The sequence below is a fragment of the Hakea prostrata genome, chromosome 3, assembly GCF_041222555.1.
Source record: "Hakea prostrata isolate BN-2017 chromosome 3, UWA_Hpros_2, whole genome shotgun sequence".
NCBI lineage: Eukaryota > Viridiplantae > Streptophyta > Magnoliopsida > Proteales > Proteaceae > Hakea > Hakea prostrata.
Window position 1 is genome coordinate 45,575,802 of NC_142602.1, and position 27,463 is coordinate 45,603,264.

At 38.0% G+C, this 27,463-nt stretch overlaps 1 protein-coding gene across 4 annotated transcripts in view; it reads right to left on the reverse strand.

Moving 5' to 3' along the window:
* LOC149022347 (Glyceraldehyde-3-phosphate dehydrogenase-like family protein) overlaps positions 1–24,012 on the reverse strand; it is a 69,882-nt gene extending 45,870 nt beyond the window's left edge. For all 4 annotated transcript variants that reach the window (XM_089150473.1, XM_089150475.1, XM_089150476.1 and 1 more), the window contains exons 1-5: positions 23,865–24,012; positions 18,028–18,178; positions 17,780–17,857; positions 408–523; positions 137–190 (exon numbers count right to left, since the gene is read on the reverse strand). In XM_089150473.1, coding sequence (XP_089006599.1) covers positions 137–190; positions 408–523; positions 17,780–17,857; positions 18,028–18,178; positions 23,865–23,960 — 495 coding nt within the window. In that variant the 5' untranslated portion in view covers positions 23,961–24,012. The remainder of the gene's footprint in view (positions 1–136; positions 191–407; positions 524–17,779; positions 17,858–18,027; positions 18,179–23,864) is intronic.
* Positions 24,013–27,463: the final 3,451 nt, after the last annotated feature.

A 27,463-nucleotide genomic window follows, 5' to 3' on the forward strand; every position in this document is an offset into this window, starting at 1 on the left:
TAAGAGAAAATTCAACAACACTAATCATTTTTCATTAGTCACAAGCAATGGTCATAATTATGGCCATCAATAATATATTATTTGCTCCTTTATTGAACAAGCATCTGTAAATGACATGTGAAATGGGAGTACTTACAGTTGATTCATGTCGGAAATGACGTGGACGTGAGACCAGTTTCTCAAAATCCTCCTGCAAAGTGAAGAACCGTGAACTTTCTATTTTTCTTGCACCAAATCTAACATTGTCGTGTGAGATATGGAATAAGCAAAAAGTAGCTGAAGACAAATGCACCCATTCAATAGATAATAAAAAAGCGATGGGGTTTGCCATTTCTTTCACCATAGAACTTCATTTGTCTTGCAAGAACAACCAGAGTTGATCCAGTTTTTCATGAATTCTTACTAACCATGGAAGACGTAAGAGGTTTCTTATTTGCCAGCACAATACAGCAGCCAAAATCAACAGCCTGCTTTAGCACCTCAATGGTGTCAGAACTGGCAGAGCAATCAACAACTGCCAAACCTGTACAGAATAATTACAAAAATAAATCACTGCTCCTGGCTGATATGAGGAGATGATTAATGGAGTCCAGATTAACCTTGTAATAAGTTCTGACTAATTCAAGATAATAGGATATTACAAACCCAGTTAAGGGGAGACAATCAAAACTCAAAAACTGGATGCTGCTGATTAGAGAAATCCAAACAAATTGAAGATTTTGAAAACGGGGTATCATAGCCTATTTTTACTGCACTAAATCAATATTTACTTAGGTTTTGTTATCCCCTAACAATCTGTAATAAGATGTTCTCAGACAAGCTACAGGAACAGCAATAACTAAATTGAAACAGACTCAATGTGTTTTTGCTTTAAAACCAGAGAGACAGAATAGAGGAAATAAGATAGATGAAAAGGATGTACATGAAGAGCCCTGCCCCAAACCGAAGTAGCATCTCCCTACCAGGCAACCAGGCAACCACCCAACCTCCCATGAGAGATAGAATCTCATGTAGCCATGTTTCTCATAGAATAATTGTATAAAGTCAATTTCATTCAAATTCAGATTTCAAATGCTTACGAGAAACTTTTCAGTATATAGGTTAAGAGGGTTCTAGAACCTCATTGGATCTCTCATAGACTAGGTAAATTTCCAAGGCATTTAGTGAACTCTACAATTTCAAGGCCCGTCACAAGGAACAACAAAACTGACATTTTACACCCCCAAGACTTCAAAGTTTCAGAGGTCCGGATACAAGTAATTAGTTAAACACATATGCACCACTTATCCCTGATATATGGGCAATCAAAATAGGACCATTAATATAGAGAACATAAAAGTTCACAGCCCATGACCCATTTAAACCTTTAGACTACTTATTTAAGCCATTGGACAAGGATTTGGCCTGTCTTGAAGTGAATACTTGTTTTGAAACCAAGGATTGGAATCTCAGTTTCAAGGCCGGTTTTAACCAGGCCAGAAACCAAGATATCCAGGTTTCAACCGAAATTTCAGTCAACATATGGAACATTTCGACCATGGTTTCAACCCTTAAATGCCCTATTTCTCATATGATTTCTTGCCTCCCATCTATTTAAAGCATAATAAATACAATGGAACTAGTAGTTTGTTAAAATTAGCTAAAAATAAAAAGACCACTGAAAAGTAATCATTCGAGTATACTAACACACGACTGGTTCCGAGAAGTACAAATTGTATTGCATATAACATAGAATCAGCATACATGAATGGTTTGATAGAAAATTACATATACAAGAAGTCAATAAAATACAATAACCAACTACAAAGTCCCAAGCTTCAGTTCCCAGTTGAGTGCTTGGCTGGAACTAGTAGATCCACCCCTCTCGTTAGTAGTACTCCGAATATTGGATGAAAGCTAGCCATGACATGCTATGCCTGAAGTTATCCATGAATTAATTCACTGTGTTTCTATAGGTGGAATCAACCACATTATGTAGATATCCCATCCTAGGAAATGTGTCATATGGGAAGACACTCTAATGGACACCCACTCTTGGAATTGACCCAGCAGACTGTAAGTACTCTACCAGACTACCACAACTGGAGCTCGACCAACTGGTGTTGGTGGAACTCCAAAGACAGAGTCAGCCAATGGCATATGCTACTGGCCCTGCCGCTCCATCACCATACGATCCATACCCATTTGCAGATTGCATGCTATTGCCATCATCAAAAGAATAAGTAGATAATCCCCCAACTCCACCATATGTTGATGATGCTCCCCCATATCCATAGCCATAATAAGCCACATATGGTGAAGACCAACACTCTCCATGCACTGTAATATCCAGATCCTCTAGACTCACCCAAGCTTGTGGATCCCATGGAGGCTGCCAAGCTGGCCACATTCATCATCATCCACCTCAAATATGTCGGACAACTCAATCAGGTTATTATCTCTCGCCATCCCTTGTCTAACGTGATCTTCCCTCAATCTCATATTATAATGTACATAGACAAGGTCCTTTAGCCACTTCACACCCAATAGGTTGTGTCTCTTCGAGTGGATGAGGTTGAAAGTGCTCCAATCCCACTCACACCCAGTGGCTAACATGTCTATGAGAGCATTTTACATGAAATCACAAACAAGTTGGGTGAGTCAGCCCCATATTACACTCACCATTCAGCTATAATAGTGTTATACATAACTTAAGTAACTAACTAACGATAGGATATAATGAATTAATGATAGATAGAGATTTAGATTTTGGAATAACCCCCAACAGTGGTATCCTGTGCCAATATTGCTAGCATCCCTGAGTGACTTCATCTAATATAAACAATAACATAGGTTAGTAAAATAGTATGAATTATGAAATGAAATAATTACCGCAGTCACTTCCTACTAGACACTAGTGCTATCACAAATCACAATCTTACCTCTAAGTTGATGATTGTCAGTTTTGACGGATCCAGTTCCATCCTCTCCACCATGGTACAAATTTCAATCGTTTCTCTAGGTGAGTCGAATAAGTAAATGTTTCTACTGAAACAGGTCGAAATTTTGACCAAAACTAGTCAGGTCGATTTTTTCTTTAGAAGCCTTCACTCTCGGTTAAAACCTACGGTATTTCACAGGTTTCAAGTCTTCCACCTAGTTTCATAGCTTAGGTTTCGACCTCCAAATTGATTTATCCCAAGTTTTTTGTGAGTTCATCCCATTTTAACCCTAAACCGACAACTCCTTTGCCTTCAAACACATCATTTTGGGAGATTGTTGCAAGGTTTGTTCCAAACTTCCCATTTATTTTATTTTTGCTTTATTCATAGTTGCATTGCTATAGATTAATATATGTTCAATCTAGGACTATGACCAATGATTGTGTGTTGTTATCTTTTCATTAGTGATACCATTCTACTAATTTTCTGATTTTAAAAATTATTTTCTAAATTATGTTCTGATTTTCTGATTTTTTTAAAAAAATATATGTATATATGATGATGTATGGGATTGAACTTAACACATGTGAGACACCATCACTTGATCTATGCTGTGGTTGAATTGAATTTATTGTTGTTAATAATTTAATTAAATATTTGAAAATTATTAAATATCTTTTGGAATTATTTAAAAATTCAAAAAAAATACTAATTATTTTATCTTTATATTTAAAAATAGGAGAATATTAGTAGAAGCACGTATGTAATTTTTGGAGTTTTAGTAATGGTTTTGAAGATACTTAAATGTGTAAATCTTGTATCGAGTATATACTTTAAAAGCTGTTGAACATTGCTTGCTAGCATGGGAGGCCACTGACTACAAATAAGAAAAAGTCTGAATGTAATTATTGCAAGAAACAGATTGGAATAGGTAGACTAAAGTGGCATCTACTTTGGGGAGATATTTCATATCCCCCCAGCCGGTTCCCTAACTGCAATACTCAGAAGTGTGATCCACAGCCTCCAAGATCAAGTCTCAACAATCATCCACCCACATAGCACAATAGTATAATCATGAGCAAGAAATAAGCATTGTATTAATGTAATTAAAAAAGTAATTAAAGAATGGATCTCAGAAGGATCTCAAAACAATATCAAAGTGCGGAAAATGATACCAAAATAATCAGAGTAAAAGAGAATGCAGAAGTAAACTCTAATAGTCAATTAAAGTATCACACATGAAAGAACTTAGGAAGACTCGAAATCGTTCTAAGTACTAATCATAGTATGTCTCCCTATCAATAAGGCTAAGCTTCATCAACACCTGTAGCAAAGTCTAAAGCAAACATTGTCCCAAAAGGGTGAGCCCAAAAGAACTCAGCAAGTAGTTCAAATATAGATAACAATTACAATTCATATTTAAGAACAAAACAAGATGCAATATGATATGAAAATATATGCAAGTATGCATCTAACTCTAACATATGCTAGTCTCTAGTGGCGGACACGCATTAAGATAGAACACCAAACTCCTCTAAGCGGTCTCAGTCACTCTCTCTCATAGCTCTTAACCACGTCTTTTGGGTTCTTCGCAGCAGTTAGGTCAAGGCATCCATCTCAGACTATCATCATGGTTGAGGTTTAGGTCACCACTCTCTCACTCCACCATTGGTATAGTATTGGAGCATGTCATGGTTATACCTAGCCCGATGCAAGTCATCTACTGAATCACATCAATTTAGGGTCGGTTGCTTCCCTCCCTTGCCTCTCACAATCCGTTCCGGTATCTTTCCCCCTAAAGTCATCTTATCCTATGGCTCCAACCAATTCGGACTACGGACTCTTAACCCTATTGATCATCCACATATAATAAACAGGAAGCTCTCATGTTCTCTCATGGGTTGTCTATCGGTCTTGAGCGCCCATGAGCCCGGGCTTATTATAATGCAACCTTACCAATGAATGGGCCCCACAATGTGAATGTGTCCTCTCATGGGTTGGATACTGGTCTTGAGCGCCCACAATTCCCATTGCTGCCACGGGTCAATCGGCCTCAATACCCATGCTGATAGGGTGAAATATGATCGGGTTTCTAACCAAACACTTCTAAACAACCTAGGTATGACATCCAATAATCATGGAAAGCACCAAGGGGTATCATAAGAATGCGTCCCATACCACCTCCATTGATGTCCCATGACAGAAACACCCAATTGGCATTCCTCATTTAACGATCACAACCTAAACAATCACATTACATTATGATTTCAAACATAACATCATATCATAACTCATTCACTTTCCAACATTCACATATTCAACAAAGATGCATATCATCATTCCTAATAACATTCTAAAATTACAAAGGCATATCTATTATGAATAAGTCCTAAAACAGTAATATAGATCATGCATTCAAGTTCTATTACAAAATAAGAAAGTAACTTATGTTATTTGTAAGTGAACGTCCTCACCTTGTTGTCGACTTTAACCGTTGAAGAGTAAATCAAAAGATGGATTTAAACTTGCCCCAAAAATTCTAATAACAGAATGATTTAATGTTAGGATCAAACCTAAAGGTTCGAAGATGAAAAGAGGGCAAATCAAGGCATTCTGCTGTCACTATACCCTTCGGTCGCTTGGCTTGTTCACCTGATGCTGTGAAGCCAATTGACCAAGGCTACTGTGTACAGACAGTAAAACCTAAAATCAATCGGAAACTCATCGTTTAGGTTCCCAATCAATCCAAAATTAATTAGAAAACTCTGAAATAATGGTAGGAGACTATCTAGTATGACTTAGGCATTAATCAAGGCCAAATGAATGAAAGCCTAACGAATCCTATATTAGGTTTCATCTGAAATCAAACCGCAGATTCTCGGATAGACTAGAGTGAATGGAGATTCACTCTAAAACTAAATGAACAGTAGAATAAGGTCTAAAAACAACATAGAATATGATCTAGCATGGATTGGAAATCAGACAAAACAAAAAGAACAGAAATCACATGATCTACAATAGGTCATTACTAAAATCACACCGTGAAGTAAGAATAAGAGTGAATGTTGATTCACCCATTTACTTTAGAACTAAGAGATTGGAAGAATAGGACATTACAGTCGATTTAAACTTTCTTCAAAGTCTTTACAGCAGGTAGAAACAACAGAGAAAGTAGAACTAAAGAGAAGAGAGTGATTGCTAACCTTATAGAAGAAGAATCGTCGGACAGAAAACTTCACGGATGCTTCGAAAGCTTCCTTCACCTTGGAGAGAGTTCTCTAGAGTGTCTCTGACGTTCTTTGACGGCCTTATGACATAATGACACAATTTAGAACAAAAAATACATAAATAGGGCTTCAGAAACCTAATTTCCTAAAAGTGACAATTCTGCCCCGGGATTGGTTGGTCACTGTTTGCAAAATAAAAATAACCACAAGTACACAGTATCATGTAGCTAACGGGTTGATCTCAAGGAAATATACCACTTTAGAATTTAACCTCTTAATGGTAACGCGAAAGTACAAGATTTCAAAATTTTTAACTAATTAATTTAACTAAATGAGCCGTCCTAATACATACATCTAATGCAATCGAATTGAGACTAAAAATAAAACAAATATAACCTAATCATTCATCATCTAAAACAAACATATTCGTTTCTCCACCCAAGTGTTGGCTCGTATTCTTCAGGTTCCACATGTTCCGAGTGCATGTTGGTGGATTCCAGTCAGTATAGAGGGCAATGATATTCTATTCCCTTATGAGCTCAACGAGATCTGCTCCTTACTTTGGGATGACAAGAGTTGCGTTAGTCCTAGGTTTAGAACTCAGATGCTTCCATCAGCTAGGGTCATTGCTCACATCATCGGCAGGATCATCGTGCCAAAGGGAGGTCATCCCAACAGGATTACGGTGATGGACACACTGGCGACTTACTCAGTGTACATGAGTCATCCCATAGACTTGGCCTACATCATCCAGCACGTTATGATCGACAAATTAGAGTATCCTAGGGTCTGGAATCTCGCTTTCTTACCCTTCTCTTCCGCTTCTTCGAGGTTAGCTTAAAGGACACTACAATATTTCACTGTGACATAGGAAGGTTCATAGGAGCTCGACTAATATTGATGATGGGTCTCCAGGGATATGCGGGATCCGAAAATGAGGATGATGAGGATGTAGGTCAGGCACATGATCAAGCACAGGAGGAGGATCGTCAGGTAGATGAGGAGGATGATGATATTCTGCCTCGACAGTTCGAGGTAGGAGGTCCTTCGCATCAGACTTCTGAGATACCATCTTTAGATTCTCAATTGTTCACGATTGTCAATCACGATAGAGGGCAAATTATCACTTGTAAAGGACGAGGTCCATGTTCTAACAAATCGTCACAATTCAGGATCACAGAGACGATCGCCTAGATAGATAATTCTAGGATTTTTTATTTATGTTGACTTCAAATGTACTTAATTTAGTTTCATCTTGTAAAACTTCTCTACTCAATTAATTAAATTCAAATGTTTCTCTTGACTTATTATATATTATGAATTTCCTTTGTTGCAATAGAGTATATGCTTGTTTCACCATGGTTATTGTGCATTATTCATATGCTTGTTTCAAAGGGCTTTAAACTTAGTAGATCGAAGACAAAATATCTAATTTGTAACTTTAGTCATGATAGGGCAGATGATGAGGTGGTGATACTTGACGATAAAGAGATTCCTCAGAGTGATTGTTTTAGGTATCTAGGTTCAATGATAAGTAAAAGAGGTGATTTAGAAGATGAGGGTTTCCCAAAGAATTTAAATAGGGTGGATGAAGTGAAGAGGTGCGTCCGGGGTCTTATGTGATCGGTGTATTCCATTGAAGCTTAAAGGAAATTTTTATAGGACCGCTGTTCGACCAGCCATGATGTACGGTGCAGAATGTTGGGCTGTTAAAAAGAATCATATAGATAAACTCAGTGTAGCAAAAATGAGGATGCTAAGATGGATGAGTGGCAAAACTCAAATGGGTAAGATAAGAAATGATCATATTAGAGATGGTCTAGGAGTTGCTCCTATAAGTGATAAGCTTCGAGAAAGTCGTTTGAGGTGGCACGGTCATGTCCAACGGAGACCTATAAATGCCCATGTACGGAGAAGTGATATAATCCATATTGAAGGAACTAGAAGAGCTAGGGGTAGACCTAAGATAACCTTAGGAGAAGTGGTGAGAAAGGATATGTATAGCTTAGGCCTTGTATCTAGCATGGCCTCGAACAGAACTGATTGGAGGGCAAGAATCCATGTAGCCGACCCCATTTAGTTGGGACAAGGCTTATTGTTGTTGTTGTTGTTGTTGTATTCACTCTAGGTGTATTATGCTTCATTTGTTCAAGCATCCAGTTTGCTGTTTTCTATTATCCACTCTAAGAGAGTTGGGTCACTTTTGGATCTATGACCTGAAGATACTCCACTACTGTGTTTTCGTGGTTAGGATTGTATGAAACTTTGGGCTCTGATACCACTTTGTCACATCCCCCCAACCGGCACCCTAACTGTAATACCCAGAGGTGTGATCTACAGCCCCGAAGATCAAGTCTCAACAATCATCCTCCCACATAACACAATAGTATAATCATGAGCAAGAAATAATCATTGTATTAATGTAACTAAAAGAATAATTAAAGAATGGATCTCAAAAGGATCTCAAAACAATATCGTAGTGTGGAAAATGATACCAATCAGAGTAAAAGAGAATGCAAAAGTAAACTCTAATAGTCAAAGTGCAGAAGACTAGTCAACCAAAGTATTACATCTAAAAAAACTAATGAAGACTCGAAATCGTTCTAAATACTACTCATAGTATGTCTCCTTATCAAAAAGGTAACATCTATATTCAAAGATCTCTGTATCCAGTACGAGGTACTCCAGCTCCAAAATTAGACTAATCCTGGTACTCGAAGTCGTCACACGGGCATTCTTTATTGTGATGTTTGTGATCGCCAATACTTGTATACCGTACGAATCACTCGTCGTGGTCTCGTACCCCTGGATCTCCACGTCATCAACACCTACAACAAAGTATAAAGCAAACATTTTCCCCATAGGCCAAAGGGTGAACTCAAAAGAACTTAGCGAGTAGTTCAAATACAGATAACAATTAAAATCAATATTCAAAAACAACACATGATGCAATATGATATAAGACAACATGCAAGTAAGCATCTAACTCTAACATATACTAGTCTCTAGTGGCGGACACGCATTAAAATAGAACACCATACTCCTCTGGGTGGTCTCAGTCACTCTCCCTCACTGCTCTTAAGCACGTCTTTTAGGTTCTTTACGATAGTTGGGTCAAGGCATCTATCTCAGACTATCACCATGGCTGAGGTTCAGGTCACCGCTCTCTCACCCCACCATTGGTATGAGTATTGGCACATGTTATAGTTATACATAGTCTAATGCAAGTCATCTACTGAGTCAAATCAACATAGGGTCAAATACTTCCCTTCCTTGCCTCTCGCAATCCGTTCTGGTATCCTTCCCCTTAGTCATTGTATCCTACTCGCTCGAACCAACTCTAACTATGAACTCTTAACCCTATTGGTCATCCACATATAATAAACGGGAAGCTCTCATATCCTTTCACAGGTTGTCTACCGGTCTCGAGCGCCCATAAACCCAAACTTATTATAATGCGACCCTACCAATAAATGACCCCCACAATGTGATTGTGTCCTCTCACGGGTTGGATACGAATCTTGAGTGCCCACAATCCTCATTGCTGCCACGGGTCACTCCGCCACAATACCCACTCCGATAGGGTGAAATATGACCGGATTTCTAACCAAACACTTCTAAACAACCTAGGTATGACATCCATTAATCATGGAAAGTGCCAAGGGGCATCATAGGAATGTGTCCTATACCACCTCCACTGATGTCCTATAACAGAGACACCCACTTGGCATTTCCCATTCCACAATCACAACTAAGCAATCACATTACAATATGATTTCAAAGTAACATCATATCATAACTCATTCACTTTCCAACATTCACATATTCAACGAAGATGCATATTATCATTGCTAATAACATTCTGAAATTATAGAGGCATATCTATCATTAATAAGTCCTAAAACATTAATATAGATCATGCATTCAAGTTCTATTACAAAATAAGAAAGTAACTTATATTATTTGTAAGTGAACGTCCTCACCTTGTTGTCAACTTTAAACCGTTGAAGAGTAGATCAAAAGATGGATACAAACTTGCCCAGAAAGTCCTAATAATACGTTGATTTAATGTTAGGAACAAACCCTAAAGGTTCGAAGATGAAAAGAGGGCAAATCAAGGCATTTTGTTGTCACTATACCCTTTGGTTGCTTGGCTTGGTCACCTGAGGTTGCCAAGCCAATCGACCAAGGCTACTGTGTACGGACAGTAAAACCTAAAATCAATCTGAAACTCATCGTTTAGGTTCCAAATCACTCCAAAATTAATTAGAAAACTCTAAAATAATGGTAGGAGACTATCTAGTTTGATTTAGGCATCAATCAAGGCCAAAGGAATGAAAACCTAACGAGTCCTATGTTAGGTTTTATCCGAAATCAAACGGTAGATTCACGGATAGATTAAAGTGAATGGAGATTCACTCTGGGACTAAGTGAACAGGTAAAAAAGGTCTGCAAACAACATAGAATATGATATAGCATGGATTGGAAATCAGACAAAACAAAAAGAATAGAAATCACATAGATCTACACTAAGTCGTTACCGAAATCACACCGTAAGGTTCACAGAAGAGCTAAAGTGAATGGAGATTCACTCTAGAACTAACAGATTGGAAGAATAGGTCATTATAGTAGATTTATACCTTTTTCAAAGTCTCTACAGTAGGTAGAAACAATAGAGAAAGTAGAACTAGAGAGAAGAGAGTGATTGCTAACCTTGTAGAAGAAGAATCATCAGACGGAAAACTTTACGAATGCTTGGAAATCTTCCTTCACCTTGAAGAGAGTTCTCTATAGTGTCTTTGATGTTCTCTAACGGCCTTATGACATAATGACACGATTTAGAACAAAAATACTTAAATAGGGCTTCGGAAACCTAATTTCCCAAAAGTGACAATTATGCCCCAAGACTGGTTGGTCGCCTGGGTTGGTCGCAAGGCAGGCTGCCAACTGTCTCCTTTTTGGTCAAAATGCATTTTTGGTACTCTGAAAGCTCTAACTTCCTCTTAGGTCCTTTTCCAAGTTACAGAAAGGTCTTACTTGGTTTTTCAGGACCTTCCACTTATGTCATTATTGTACTCTTGGTCCATCTACCAAGTTCGTCATCATTCAAGTTAGATATTCTTCTGAAATCTGACAAGGTTTCTAGCTTAGCATCATCTCCATCTACTTCCATTGGTTCTAAGTCACAACCAATGGGTTCCATTTGAATGCCCCACAGTTGTCTTCTTCCTACACTCTGGGTTTTCAGGCCTACAATATAGATTTTCGGGTTAGGGTTGTGAGGGATTTCATAAGATATGAATGTCACAAGATGCCCCAAGGTGCCTGTAGAGACCAAACAAACAATGACACAACTTTTGAGGGGGTGGAAAGGAAAGAGAAAGGAGAAGAGAGTACATCCAGAGGGGTTCGAGGATGCTTTCCTAGAGGACCTCCTAAAGATAAGAGAGCAAGACATCGATCCAAAGAAGACAAGAAAGTATGGACTTTCCGAGTCAAGGAAGGCAACATAGATAAGGAGAGCGATGATGATAAGCAGAGAGCAGCAGAGGCTCAATTATTTGAGGAGGCAACACAGGGCAATGGGAGCAGGGTCCTCTAGAGAGCCAGAGTCTCTGAGAGGCCGATCCCAGCCCATAAGGAGGAGCCAGAGTGTGAGGGAGGAGCCAGATCCCATCCCAGCCCCATGGGCCCCACAGGGCTAAGTTTCATCAACAGTAGCTGCAAATCCAAATGTTCAAATTCTTTACATAAATCCTACCTTATTTAGGAGGCTAGAGTAGAAACAAAGTAAATTGAAGCACATTGGAGGGAATGTGAAGGAGAAAGTGGGGTTTGCTTTCTCCAAATGGGCCTTCTACCACAGCATTCCAACAAATGTAGCCAACGGAAGCTACTATAAGGATATGTTTGAGGAGATCAACAAGGTTGGGAATGGTGCGTAGCAGCCAACTCCACATAAGCTCTATAATGTATACCAACCAAAGCATAAAAAAGATCTAAATGCATACATTACAAGTTTAACGCCTATGTGGGCTCACTACAAGGTTACTATTATGTGTGATGGTTGGACTGGTGTCACTAGACAATCCATCATCAATTTCGTGTTGAACTATGATGGAAGGAAGGTGTTCCTCAAGTCGATGGATGCATCCAAGGAGAAGAAGGATGCAAAATACATTTATAAGTTGCTAAAGGAAGTGGTGGTGGAGGTTGGAGTGGATCATGTGGTCAAAATTGTCATAGATAATAGATCATAATTCTAAAAAGTTGAGATGAAGAAGATGGATGATGGAGAACCCCAAGTATTAAACACATGCTTATACTAATATTCTTCTATTTTTAGATACATACATGCTTCTCTAAAAAGCACTTTTGGACATGCTTTTTGGCCAGGTATAAGCTCTTTTGGACTCCATATGTTATTCATTGCATTAACCTCATGCTGAAGGATATGGGTCAATGTAAGATTGTGAAAAGATTGGTGGACCAAACCCGACAGGTTAGCACCTTCATTTATAACCATGGGTATGCACTACAGATGATAAGGGACCGGTGTTGAGTGACTTGGAGAGGTTAGGCATTACTAAGTTTGCAACAAATTGGATTGTACTACAAAGCTTTGAGAGCAAGAATCCAAGGTCGACGTTTGCATCGGAGCAGTGGTTTGACTGGGAGGGTTCTTCAACCCCAAGTGGGAGGATATTACAAAATACAAAACTGAGTGAGAACTTTTGGGGTACTGTGAGGATTGTAGTAAAGATACTTGAGCCTGTGGTGACAATTCTGAGGATGGTAGATCAACAAAGAATACCAACTCTACCACACATAGGCTGCAATTGATAAAATGAAGCAGCAGATTCAGATGATCTACCCAAGTAGCAATAAAAAACTCCTCAAAATCATCCAAAATAGATGGGAGAGGCAGCTCCAGCATCCACTACACAAGGCTAGTGAGTTCAGTAGATTTAATTTTCAATTTGTTATTATTATGTTGTTGTGTTTCTCAATTCTCACACTATCCCTCCCATCTAAGGTCGAAGAAACCTCACAGAAAATTATTTTCTTTTTGAATTTTTAAATGATTTCAGAAAATATTTAATAATTTTTAAATAATTAAATAAAATTATTAACAACAATAAATTCAATTCAACACCATCACAGCGTAGATCAAGTGATTTTGTCTCACATATATCAAGTTCAATCCCATACATCATGTATAACATGTGTGCTTTTTCAAAATACACAATTTTGAAAATAATTTTTAAAACCAGAAAATTAAAAGAATAGTAGCACCAATGGAAAAATAAATTTAACACACAATCATAGATCATAGTCCTAGACTAAACATATATTAATTTCATAGCAATACAATATCATTTAAGCAATGAGTAAAGCAAAACTAAAGAAATTGGAAGTTCAATAGAACTAGACGACCAAATAGCAAAACCTAGCTTCAATTATATGGTTCCCACATAAGGTAGTGTTGGAATATGGGTACAAGTTAGAATTGTCCATGGGGTTTTCCTTATGCTGCCCGAGGATACACTAGTAACTTGTATTCTTTATCACTAATTATAAGAAAAGAGTATCTGTGACACATCAAAATCAATTCTCCAAAAGATTCATCATAGCATCAGAGAAAGAATCAATTTAGGGTTGTGTGCTCCCTAATCCTTGAAGTGAAGTGTTAGCCCTGCCACCCCCCTCCTTTCTCCTTTTTCTCGGCCTCCCACATCCACCATTGACAACGACTTCCAACTCCGCCTTCCTCTCTTGCTTCCATGGCCCACAAAGGACCACCATCTTGCCTCCTTTTTCTTTCTCAACTTCACCTACCAGCTCCGCTTGATCCTTCTCTTTTACCCCCCCCCCCTGGTGGTGAGTATTTTATTTTTTCAACCACCGAAAAAATAAAGATTAAGTCCTTTGCTTATTGTGAAGCTCTTATGTGATGATTATTTTCTAGTTTTTCTGCCACTAATTGTGTTGATTAGCAGCCATGTCTGGACATTCCATTACATCTCTAGTAACGGAGGATGTTATTCCACCATTTAACATGAATTTCGTTTGTTCCCATCAACTCCATTTAACTTAATAGAAGTAATTCTTTGATGTGGTTCCACTCATGCTTTCTTTCCCTTGGTTCCTGAGGTTTTTCTAGCCATCTCATTGGAGCCTCAGTGAAGCCTCTTACTGCTGGTCCAGCTCGGATTAGGGAGACTAATGAGTGCTCAGTTTTATGAGCGACCTCCTCAAGTCCACTGATCTTGGAGTTGTTGAAGGTCATCTCCTTCTGGATAGTGCAGCCACTGTGCAGATGGTTGCCAAGGAGATATATTCCAAGGTAGGCAATGATAGCCAATGCTTTGATATTCGATGAAAGATTCATTAACTGCAACATAAAGACTTGTCTTTGCCCCAATTGTGTGGCTTATGGCAAACATTGGATTTCACTGGACTTGTCTTGCCTTTTGGAAGTGGGAGGACAAGCTCTATGTTTGAATATGGGGTATGATAATATCCAGGCTCATGTTTGATGCATATTATTTCAAGGGGTTTCACATGGCCAAGGGTTGAATCCCCCATCGCTAAGACCCCTAATTTGAACCAGGGGAATTTTGGTAATTTTAGTAATATTCGGGTGTCTTAGTTCTACGTCTCATTGAGTCTAGTGTGTTGTCAAGACCCTAGATCTATTTTTGTTTTACTTTCCTTATCAGTATTTTGCAAGTTAGTTAAGGGCCCTTTCGGTATTAGTTCTCATTCTCTATTTTTCCTATTTAAAAGAAATGAATGCCAGAATCCATTTTTGGTCAAAAATGAAAAGTGGTTTGGTAACTTTTGTCTAGAACAAATTATAGATTGAAAAATAAGTTTGGTAAGTCAAGATGAAAATTTGATAAAAAAAAAATGAAAATAAAAATTGAGAACAAGTCATTAGGGTTTTGGAGAGAGAAAAAGAAAAAACAATAGGGTTTTCATAAAAAGAATGTATGTTTACTATTAGACCCTCAATTTGCATTTGGATTTTAAATGGCTTGTGCAAAAATGAATAGAATGAGTTTTTGACCTAGAATAGACGAAAAGTTTATTACGGATTTTAGGGGTTTCTCTATTCTTTTGGAAGAAAAAAAAGTAGGATTTAAAATGGACATCAAACACATCCAAAGAAGAAAAAAAATGAAAAATGTCAGAGAATGAGAACGAGAATTGATACCAAAAAGACCCTAAGAGTCCTTGTCTAGGTGTAATTCCTAGTTATGTTGGGATCCCCTAATGAGTCCACTTTGATTCTCCTTTTTACTAGGACTGTATATCTACTCTTAAAATTTGGATTGGAGTCCTCTAAAGTTAGTTATTGAGTTTTCTTGTGCAAGACAAAGTCTTAGGGCCTGTTTGGTTACATGAATCCAGAAATTTCAAATCTCTGGATTCATGAATCTGAGAATTATACCCGTTTGGTTGTAAAAATCTCTAGATTCATGAAATCTAGAGACTCACCTTTTTACACTAAAAACATGACTCTGTAGATTTATGGGTAAGGGGTGAAATCCAAAGATTTCAAAAAAGCTATACATTTGCACATTCACAAAAATCACGTCGATCAAATAGTTTTTTATGATGAATCCACATATTTCATTCCACAACCAAACATCTAATTTATAAATTATAACTCCATAGATTTGAAATCTCCAGACTCATGTAACCAAACAGGCCCTTAGTGTGTTAAGTAATTAGAGTTAGAATTGGATAACTAGTTAGAGTTCTAATTTGTTTCCAACTTAGAGTCCTTATTTATTTCTTTATTTGAGGCTATAAATAAGGCCTTCAAACCATGTAATCATAGCAGATTTAGAGTGTTTCTTCTTCAATTCCAGCAGCATCAATCAGTCCCCAGGCAAGTAAACACCCACCCCAACCCCTCCTCCGTCTTCCCTAGCTCACACAAACCCTGCCCACCCTTCCCCTTTGTCGCAAACAACCCCAGCCCCCTTGCCCACCATGCGGCTCCCTTAGAACCCCTCCCCCTTAACTAATACCTAATCCCCTGCCTTTCCCTAGCCCTAAACTACCAACATAGCCCTTCCCCCTTGGGCGTTCTTCTTCTTTCCCTTCTTACAAACCTGCAGCAGCTTAGGAAACCCAGAAAACCCTAATTGCAGAATTTCCTAACTCAAGAAAGACCAGGAACGCAAGAAAGGGAAAAAAGAAAGCAACATCCCATCAAGAACCCCAAGAAAGGCCAAGAATGCAAGGAAAGAAAAGCAAGAATCAATCAAGAACCATAGGACAGCGACCTACCTACAAGCCTATTCAACCCTAGACCCCCACTAAACCCAACGACAAGCCCCAAAACCCCAATATCCCTTTGCCACAAAACCCTAAACCCTAATCTCCCTTGGCCGCAAGCCCTAAAACCCATTTAAACCTATACATAAACCCATCCCCAAGTCCAAATCTGACCCCATAGCAAGGTTACTAGTTTCTCCAACCAATTGTTCCTAAGCCTCCCCATCCCATTGTGGGTACTGCCGTACTGTTTGCGATTGAAACCCTAATTCCTCCAAGAAATCTCCCATAAGATAGCTGGCTATCAGAGAGAGGATCCTGGAGGGAACCCAATTTTAGGGTTTAATATCAAAACTCAAAACCCTTGAATTTGGCTTACATTAATGTTCTTGAACTAGAACCCTTTCCATCTCTTAAGCAGGCTTTTATGCTATTATTAACTTAGAAGAAAGCTGCAATACTGATATGATTCACACTGTGCTTACGGAATGATCTACTGTTTATGTTACCTTGCAAACCTTCCCATAGGGGTTCTTCTCTAGACCCTCTAGCCATTTTCCTGACCCTTATGGTCAGGTCTGTTCTCCAATGAAGTGTGATGTGTGATTATTGTGGGAACCAACATGCATAGGAGCACTGTTCATGGTTCTAGACATGCGGTTGCTGCCCATAAACTGTAACCAATGACTCTCCACCCATTGCATCTTTCTCTTCCGGTGAGTTCCAACATCTATATTAATTAAGATCCTAGCTCAAGACTTCTTCTTCAATGCCCTATGCCAGTGCTAGTGGCGCTTTTGTTATAGTTCCTATAATTGGATAATCATAGTTTTAACATTCTTTGATTAGGAAACAAGCAATGGTTTAGGGTTGGGTTATATATTTTGAATTCCATGGGTTAACCCTATAATCGACATCACTTGAGGGCCTAGAATATAGGAAGATAGGTTGAGTACAAATTTAGCTTTATTCTGGTTGAAAATGTTCAATTTAACTTAGCATGTGACTAGCACATCAATAATCAGTAGTCAACTGCAATTAGGACTATATTTTGAGTCTATTTTAGTTTCCTAGTTAGTTTAAGTTAGCAATGGGAGTTCCAGATTAGGTGGATAGTTTACAAATCCAAGAGATGGGAGAGGTATGCGAACCATGGTACACTGAAGAAACTTTTGGTTGCATATTTTGACTGCTTCTGTATTCAACAGGTTTAAAATACCCATAAATTGGAAAAGAATAACACTATGTTCAAAAAGCAACCAGTTAATCTAGGATTGGGCATTAACACATTGCACATATCAATGGTAGCAAAAAAATGAGATACAAAATGCAACCAACCAGTCACTCTTCCCAGACGCCCTGCTACTTCTATGGCTTTCCCTGTTGCTTCCTTGTTCATGAAAATTTGGAATTCGCCTGGTCACCCAATCAGAAAGAAACAAATATAAAAGTGAACACCTAATAACTCTCCTTCAGAGAAAGAATAACAGTGTGACATACATTTTAACCCATCAAAATAGAATCCGCACAAAAAAAAGTACAACATGAACCTTACAAATCTGTAACCAACTTATGTTACAAATTACCTAAACCATTCAGCATCAACAAAGAAGAACCAGATGATTTAACACGGCAAATATCCATCAAGGAGGAGTCAGTTAAGCCTTTTATGAACACATCATTTGCAACAACAAAGGATTTGCTATCGCATACACCCACAACACGCAAAAGCACTCCCTGTTACAAACAAGTATAGCTTAGTCAAACAGTAGCATTCTCAATTATAGAAGAACATCAGTACGCGGAACAGCCATAATTTAGATAAAAGTAGTAACATATACAAGCTTCTAAGTCCTAGGATATAGACATTACAACTATGCAATGGGATTACAAATCGCACTTTGATGAGTTCCCATGCATATTGAACAAAGCATGCATCCATCCATAATATTATCCTCAGCATTTGCATACTACTCTTTAGGAAATTCGAAAGAAGGAAATAGAAAACCCAAACCAGAGTCATTATTTTCCAGATGCAAGTTCTCTCAGGTGAAAACCACCCAATGTGTGGTAAATTTCAATTGTTCTCTATGCTGAGTGTAGTTAGAAGGGCCCATCAATTTTGACACTATGATTTTGGCAAATGGGCATTGGTTTTTTCTCATTCTAGGCAATATCTGTGGCTGGTGTGAATCCCAGTTATCAAGCCATCACCCATGTGGTAAACCTACTTCATCACTATAGGCACTCAGGTGGGCACCTTGGCTCTTTTCCGGGTGGCCTTGCGTCTTTTTCTTTTTTCCCTCTTTGGCCCCTTCCACCTGTCCTCCATTATGGTTGCCTTGCTGCCTATATAACTATAGTGTTAATGATGGCATTAAGTATCGAGAAGATACAGATCGCATCAACCAATAGTTATCAAGACTGAGTCATGTCAATATGATACAAAACTGATACACGAAAATTATGTATGAACAGAATTGATTCAGCCCGACACAGCACCAATACCCACCGACATGGTGTAAAGACAGACCAACATGGAACAATACAACAAGTTGCCAAAACAAAGACAGTTTTTCCTGGAACTGTAGCTTGTATATGTAGCAAGGGGTTAACTTATACACTAGGGAGAATACCCCATCCCAAGGAGATTTTAACTCTCGACTGCTTGGGGTACAAAGACCCAGTTCTTGAAAGAAAAGAAAAGCCTTCTTCCTACCTTGATGCTTTGGGCAAGAACTAGTGGATCTAATCTACACTTGAAAACAACATAGGAGTGAACAAGTAAGCAAACAAAATGCCTCAAAATAGAGATTGAATGTCAAAGCCACAGGTTCAAGTATGTCAAACAAAGATTGCTTTTGCAGGAAATTTTTGTTTAAACTGGAAAATTGACCTAGAGTTGGATCATCATGAATGATTTGTAATTAATGACGTATAATTATGTTTGTTGCTAAGTAATAATTTATAGTTATTTACTACTTTAAGCATAGTTCTCAAGGTGACAAGGTGAGGCAAGGCAATAGAGGACAACGAAAACATAGGTGACACCAAGCAAGGCGCCAAGGTGCCGCCTAAGCAATAGGGCGACAAGGCAACTCCTGGACGCCTAGGTGATGCCTTGACAACTATGAGTCTTCAGGTTCCATTAATGTCAGAGTAAAGTAGTTGATGGCTAAGGCCAAAAAAAATGTCACCGTCCAAGGGTGCTCCTGCCTAGAAGGGGTCTTACGAGAAGTGAGTTTTGAGTCAATCCTAACCTTTAGTTTTTTTTTTTTTTCCCTGCACAATGTGACTGCCATAAAAATAAAACAGAACCCTGGCAAACCAAACTACTACCATTTGTCTATATACATAATGTATGCTTATGTGCATCGTATACCATATTAATGTGTATATTCATAATGTACATTACCTAATACTGAGCAATATGTTTATTCTTGCATACTGATTGCTCCAGTTGAACCTTTAGGTGTCAATTTAAGCTAATATCCCAATACTAAACTAGAGGGGCAGGCTTTGGCGCAATGATTGGCGGACCACAGTTGTAGCCTGAGGTCAAGCCATTGGAACAGCCTCTCAGCAAAAACTGCTCAGTTTATAACCATTTTAATATTGCACTTGCCAATGAAGATGATGTAGATCACAAGACAATGCATACCACAGGAATAAACACTAAAACCAGCGCAGCGTAGTAGTGGTAGTCATCTGCTGTGAGAGGCAGCCTAGTCTGTTGATGTCGCAGGTTTTTATCTGCTAGACAGCGCATCACATTAGGCAGATCCAACCCAGAGAACAGCATGAAGAGAAGGGATCAAGACGTATCATTTAAAAATATAGACATCTTAATTGTTCAAATGAACAATAACACAACTTACTGTTCATGTGAATAGTGCTGTGGGTTCATACGAATAGCTGGTATAAAAATTAGATGCTTCCTATGTCATATCCCTAGTTGCTATTTCATTTGGTTTTCTATTTTGACATAGATCTAGTTTCTCTTTTGCTAATTATTTATTCCTAAGTTAAGAGTTTCTAATGCAGTTACCTACTAATTTTTTTCTGCATAGCTAAGCCCAATTAATTGTAAATGAAATATCAGCCCTTCTGGAGTCTTTTAAAGATCAATTACTCGTAACTCAAATCTCAGCTTGATTCAGTATCAGACCAGTTCAATTGGTTCTGGTCCAACCCCAAAAGCACTTGGTCCAGTTGGGTTTGGTCCAACAAGAGTTGGACTTCGTTAAATATTTAATTTCTGTTTTAGTTTTAGTCTTCTATTTGTTTTAGTATTCCTACGTGAGATTTTAGACTTTGTTTTAGATTCTCTTTTGGATTTTGATTTCAAGTAGGATTTGTATTTTATTTCCTTTAAATAGATTGCCTTAGGACACAATTTTCACATTGAATAGATTGAAAAGTTTTGTTTCTTACTGAAAGATTCCCTTCCCCCTGTTCTACTTCCACCCTCCCCCCTTTCTTTCCCCTTCTATTCTCCTCATTCTCCTCCCGTAGAAGCCCACCATAGCAGGCCAATATTAGGCTTTTTTCAGGAAAATTTACTACATCCCAATGCAAATATATTATCTTCAGAAAATAAATTTTAGCCATAGTAAACGGCCTAAAAAAATTTTGAATTTTTCTTATAGAGAAATTCTTAAATAGAACAAATAACCAATCTGTTAGTGCTTTTTTTTTTTTTTTTTTTTGGGTAGAAGTGTTTGTGCTTTCTTAAAGACAAAGAAATAGAATGAAGAAAACCCTCGAATATTTAACTGGTATAATTTTATTTGTCAACACTAATTTGATATTGAATACATTAAAATTTCTAAAAATTTTCCTGCAAATAATCTCACATGACCCCATGGAGAGAACAATGATGGATGGATCACAATCCCAAAGAAATCCAACAAGTTTGGTACTCCACCAACAAGAATGGTTTAAAAGCAATCCAAGGATGATACTGTAGTTGGTCCAGATACTCCATGGACATAGACTGGTTTGTCTAATATAGTCCAATAATGTTCTGGGATAGCACTCCACCTGCAAATAGCATTAGTTGATCCTACATCAATTAGAACATCTAATGAATATTCTTCATAATGAGGAAATCTGAAGGTTTCTTTTACATATATGTATTTCACAGCTCCTCTGGAGTCTTTCTAACTTTGTTGTGCTCTTTTGGGCTCAACTCTTGGGTATATATAATATTATGCCCTTGGTGGCCTCCATACAATTTAATGAATGAAGTTCTGTTTCTAGTTTGCACTGTATTGTCATGAGAGATGCTGCAAAGAGCGATATGCCTAAGCTGAGATAGCCAAGATCATTGTTTCAACAGTAGAGATAGCTGTGGGTGAGAAGCCCAAGACTGAGATAGCCAACTCCTTCTAAATCTTCCCCTCTTCCTTCTTCGAACTTTAGACTTTTATCGATAAATTTGCTATGCAATGTTCTGTGCGCTCATCAAAGACAGATATGACATCGGTTGAATACCATTATGTATTGCTAATTTATGGAGCAAAATGTTTGACACACTCATTTATATGTATCATAAGCATATCCATAAATATCAAAGGGTAGTTAGTGTCTATTAAGTCTTTACACCTCTTGATATGTCACCAATATATCCCCTACAACATTCTGATACGCCACCCAAAAGTCATGTCAGCGACAAAAGAAACCTATGATCATTGTGTCAGTTGAATAAGAACGGTGACAAACCTACAAGTTCTTTTGTCCCTATATGGATACATTCTAATATCCTCATAAACAGTTGATCTGTTAATCATCATGAAGCCACAAGCTTTTGGATCCACCTCCTCTTTTTTCACATTTATCCATGTTCCTTTTTTCATCAAAAGTCCAAACATATGGAAAGTGACCCATCTTCTATACCAAAAACACTAAGAAGGAACCAAGTACACAAGGCTCCCACAACTGTGGGGTCTGGCATAATCTTGGAGATCTTTGGGCATCATCAAGATAAACCCCCCCCCCCCCCAAAAAAAAAAAAAAAAAAAAAAAAAAAAAACCAAAACGAAATGAAGAACCACCAAATCAAATTAACTAATGTGCGAATCTACAAGGAGATGGAGAACCATCTCATCTGCCTCAAATTGCATTAATTGCTAAAGGGGGGCCTCTCCCTGCAGGTTGTTCGAGTCTCAAGAATTAATCTTGCACTAGAACCCAAAGAAAAGCTTTTCGACATACAAGGAACCAAATGGTGCCACATTTTGTTGATTGGTGAAAGTGAATAAAATATAACAGCTAATGACTCACAAGGAACCAAATTGTGCCACATTTTGTTGATTGGTGAAAGCAAATAAATTTATCAGCTAATGACTCATAGAAGAACTTGATGTAAATATTTCCTTGGGCTCCACCTTCCATCTTCTTGAATCCTGACCTTGACTACGCTGAGAAGGTTATTTTATAATGTTAACCAGAGGAACATATTAGTATATTACCACATTTCTCTTACATTGAGATTGCTTCCAAAATAGTGAAGCGCTAACCATTCATTGACTATGTAGGTCAGTCAAGTTGCTAGATTTGGAGCAATTATGAATGTGTTTCCTCTCCATAATTGTCATCTGCAAAATTTTGATCATTTCTCCATCTAGCACCATAAACTCAGGCTATGTAGCTTTCTTGTGTTCCCCTAATTGATTTTCACATACAAGTCATCAGTCTTTCTTTTGGTTCTCACTTCCTTTTCTATTTCTTGTAAAATTTTCATCCCCAACCTCTCTCCTACCCCCATCTCCACCCCCGGAGGGAAAAAGAAAAGTAATAATTCAAACAGACTCAAAATGCTCAGTGATCCACATTGAGGTCCAGCATGCTTACCATTTTTACAAATCCTACCATGAATAGATGTATACTGTATCCAAGGATTAAAGAAATCCCGTCTGCCTATGCTCTCATTTGAAACATCCGTGTATAATCAAAGAAATAACCCACATGCAATCACAGTGACTGGTTCTGTATGGTTAATCAAAGAAACTGGTTGTTTGTAGTTAATCTCACGCCTTATATTTCCATACTCTATATACACCGCAGGAAAATGAAAGAAACCCACCCAATCAAAAAAACGAAGAGAGTTCTCTGGTGCTTAACGGCCATTGTTCAAAGCTTCACATATGCTTCAACTAATTTGCAACAGGCATGTAGGAAGGCAACATCCATAAGACCAGCTAACCAACCAAACGACAGAAAGAAACCACTTCTATATTGGGGTCATGCAATCACAAGTTGTCAACACTCTGCGAAACATTTTTCTCACCAACCGATTGAAATCAACAAGTTAAAGTCGAAAACCCAGAACAAAATGTTACTGCAATACACTATTGAAACCGACACGAAGACGATGAAGATGACGGTCACGACCTATCAACTGGGTTTCCAGTATCATTACCTGTTTGGCGTGAAGATCTCTGCAATTCACGATGTGTTGAAGGAGCTGGCGCCCAACTCCTCCACAGCCCATCAGAAGCAGTGGAATACTCTTCATTTCCTCTTCTCTCTGGCTCTCCCTCTGTGAGACCGTGTACGTATTCTGTAAAGGCGCCTATTAAGTGCGGCTTTAATTCTTAACTCGCCATGTACGGATGTACCTAATATTTTACACTGTCCACTTTTTACTTTTTAAGGAAATTCCCAGTTATCTACTATTAGGGGTGTCAATTTGTAACCTAAACCATTAAAACCAAACCGTACCAGCTCGATGTATCCCGAACCGGCCTGACCGAACCTTAATGGGCTGTATTTGGGTTGAGGGTGGCAGAGCCCACACCAATCTGAAACCGAACCGCAACCCTTTATAGCCCGTTTTACAACCTATTTTATAATTTTACATTAAATAGTATTTGAATCATTATATCATCACTAGGTTGTTGGTATGAACAACTAAAAAAATTAAGAATGAGTTCAAAGATCAAATAGTCATTCTACTACTTTTTCTTTTTTGGTCAATCATTCTACTACTTAATGTCTAGGTTATTGATTTTTATAGGATTAGTGGATTTTTTTTTAATGAAAATTGACCAATAGCAACTTTGCTTTCCATATAATTTTAGCTTTTGTTATAGGATGCTCAATTATTTTTTCTTGCACACCATAAACACCGTTAGTCAACCGTTAGCCCAAACCGTTAGTTAGCCCGAACCCAAACCACATCAAACCGAAACAGGCCCGAAACCGTTATTTTGCTAATGGGCCGTGTTTGGGCTAGGTGTTTTTCAACCCGAAACAGCCCCAACCTGCACCATTGACACCCTATCTACTATTGAAATTCAAAGGTTTGGTTAGTTTTATAGATCAACTGACTAAAATACCCCTCCACTAGTCAAATTATTAAAATTTGCCTCTCTCACTTAAATGACCCAACCCCAAACCTATTTTCTTCCTACACTTTGCTGGAAACCCCATCACTACCAACAAGCACCACCCATCATCCCCTTCTGTTGACCACCGCCCCTCCCTGCCCCTCCCCTGTCGTTGTCGTTATTGCCCTCACTGGTGCCATGACTTTTGTCATTGCATGTTTGAAGCACAACAAGACAGCAAGTTAACCTTACTCATGAATAGCCTCTTCAATACTATCGCATCAAAGTTACTTCCAGTTCTCCCCACTAGAAACCAATATAGTTGCAATTGTAAGTAGTCCCACCATTTGTTTAGCTAAGCAATAGAAATCTTCTAATCGACAAAAGGTGAAGAAGATGATTGAACTCACCTTCACAAAGCTTGAGATAAATCTCATTAGCTTTTGGTGCGGTTCGCTTGTCTTCTTGCTCTTGCCACTCGAGCCTTGCAGGCCTGGGATGTGTTGGTAAATCGCTCAAGAGATCCAAGGTATTGGAAGGCCTATCCATTCTTGGAAGCATATCCTGGTTTGGCTTTTTTGGGTTACATCCAATCTAGATGGCAATATTATGGTTATCAAATGATGTGGATCTAGCATCCCTTGAAGGAAACCCGTAGATTCTTGCAAGTTCCAAAAATGGCTGATTACAAGAGAAAGATTTCATAAATTTATCAACAAAACTAGCTCTCTGTCTCTCTACTCTACCCTTTGATTTGTATTATTATCCCTGGATGAGGGAACAAATAAACCTCTCTCTCTCTCTCTCTCTCTCTCTCTCTCTCTCTCTCTCTCTCTCTCTCTCTCTCTCTCTCTCTCTCTCTCTCTCTCTCTCTCTCTCTCTCTCTCGTGTGAAATCCTCTATGATCCTAATCCAAAACCCATATTGTAGGTCCAACAACTTGCAACACGAGTAGAAATGATAAGTTGATTTCATGCATATTATTTTAGATGATTAATTTGTTATATTTCTATATGTTTATAATTGTTTTATATCAATTTACCCTAATATTATATGAAAATTAATATGTGCACCATTTCCTTTAATTTCTATAATTTTGGTGATTTTATATATTTAGTAGAAAATCCTACTTAAGTTATTACTACTTTTGTTTGTAGGAAATTATCAATCAAAACTGCAGGGGTATTATTAGAAAATTTTGTGAAGAGAATCCTAATGGAACCAAGCTGGATTTTATTCCAGTCTAGAAGGAAAGTCTTGATCATGAAGTTACAGTGCACTCTAAAAGCTTCCTCAATTCAAAAACATGGAGACAAGGATTCCTTGCATGCTTCAAGATTTTATTTCCTATTTAGGACTAGATCAAAGAAGGAAAAAGAGGGGGAAATCCTATTCAGAGAAGGAAGAGGGAGAATCTCATTTTTGAGTGTCTCTTTCCAGTTTTGATCAAGCCCTTCATCGGATGGTCATCCAGTGTTCGATCGAGCTGATTTTTGGAGAAGAGCTTCACGACTTCTTGATATTCAAATCCAATGGTGTAATTGTGCATTTGAGCTCTCTAAGTCAATCCAATTTGTATGCCAAAACCCTCCTTGGTTGAGTCAGATTAGGAAAAAAGATAATTGTCTCAAATAAATAAGGGTACTTCAGGAAAAAAAAAATTTGGAGCTTTGGAGAAGAGTGAAGGACGAATTTTGAAGAGTTGTTATTGGAGTTTCTACTTCTAGAGTGATGTTTCCCTTAACTTCTTCTTCTTCTTCTCTCATGATGTTCTAAACTTTTATTGTTAGAGTGTAGATGGATCCTTACATAAATTAATTTATTGATTTATTTCTTTTATGCAATACAATCATCTACTCTTCCCTTTCTTTAATTTTGTTCTTAATGTCTGAATGCCTAATCAACATTCATGAATTTCGTGGTATGTTTCCGATCATATAACAATGAAGAATGCATGCTAGACCTAGGGTTAAAGAAAGATAAATTACATCTAACACGGAATAGGTTAGATGGTTTATTTGACATTATTAGGGATTCTATGTTTCATGCAATGCATTGAATTGATCCTTTAAGCGTAACTGGTAAGGGGGATTTAATGTGTTAGGGATCCTCAAGTGTAATAGGTGGGGTGATTTAATTTAGTAGTCTTGTCGGCAATGGTAGAGAGTAAATTAATTGTATGAAGAGGAGGGATTGATAATTTATGACATGTTTGATTAAATCGAAACTCTAGTATTTTTTTCATTAATTGATTTGCTTAGTATTTTCCTTTGTGACTTGTTAGTACAGTTACCAGTTAATCCTTAGTTTTTATCACTAGATAATTACAAGTGTTTTTGAAGGTAGTATACAATTTGACTCTTTTAGATCCTCGTGGGAACGATATCCCTCTTACATCTTTATTACTTGAGTGACCTCATACACTTGCGAGTACAGACGCAACAAGAAGATAGTGTTGGGCCATCGAAATAGAGACCGTTGGATTAGAACTTGAACCAATGGTAGTGGATGATGAAGATGATGAATCTGACTGAATTTTGAAGAAGAACTAACTCAAACATTGACGAACTAGGAAAATGGATTAAGAGTTCATTGCTGACACTTTTGGAATGTCCCAAAGACCAAGTAAGACCCTCCTAATATGTGGGTTTAGCAGAGCCTTGGGAAAATTGCCCATGAAACTTGCTCT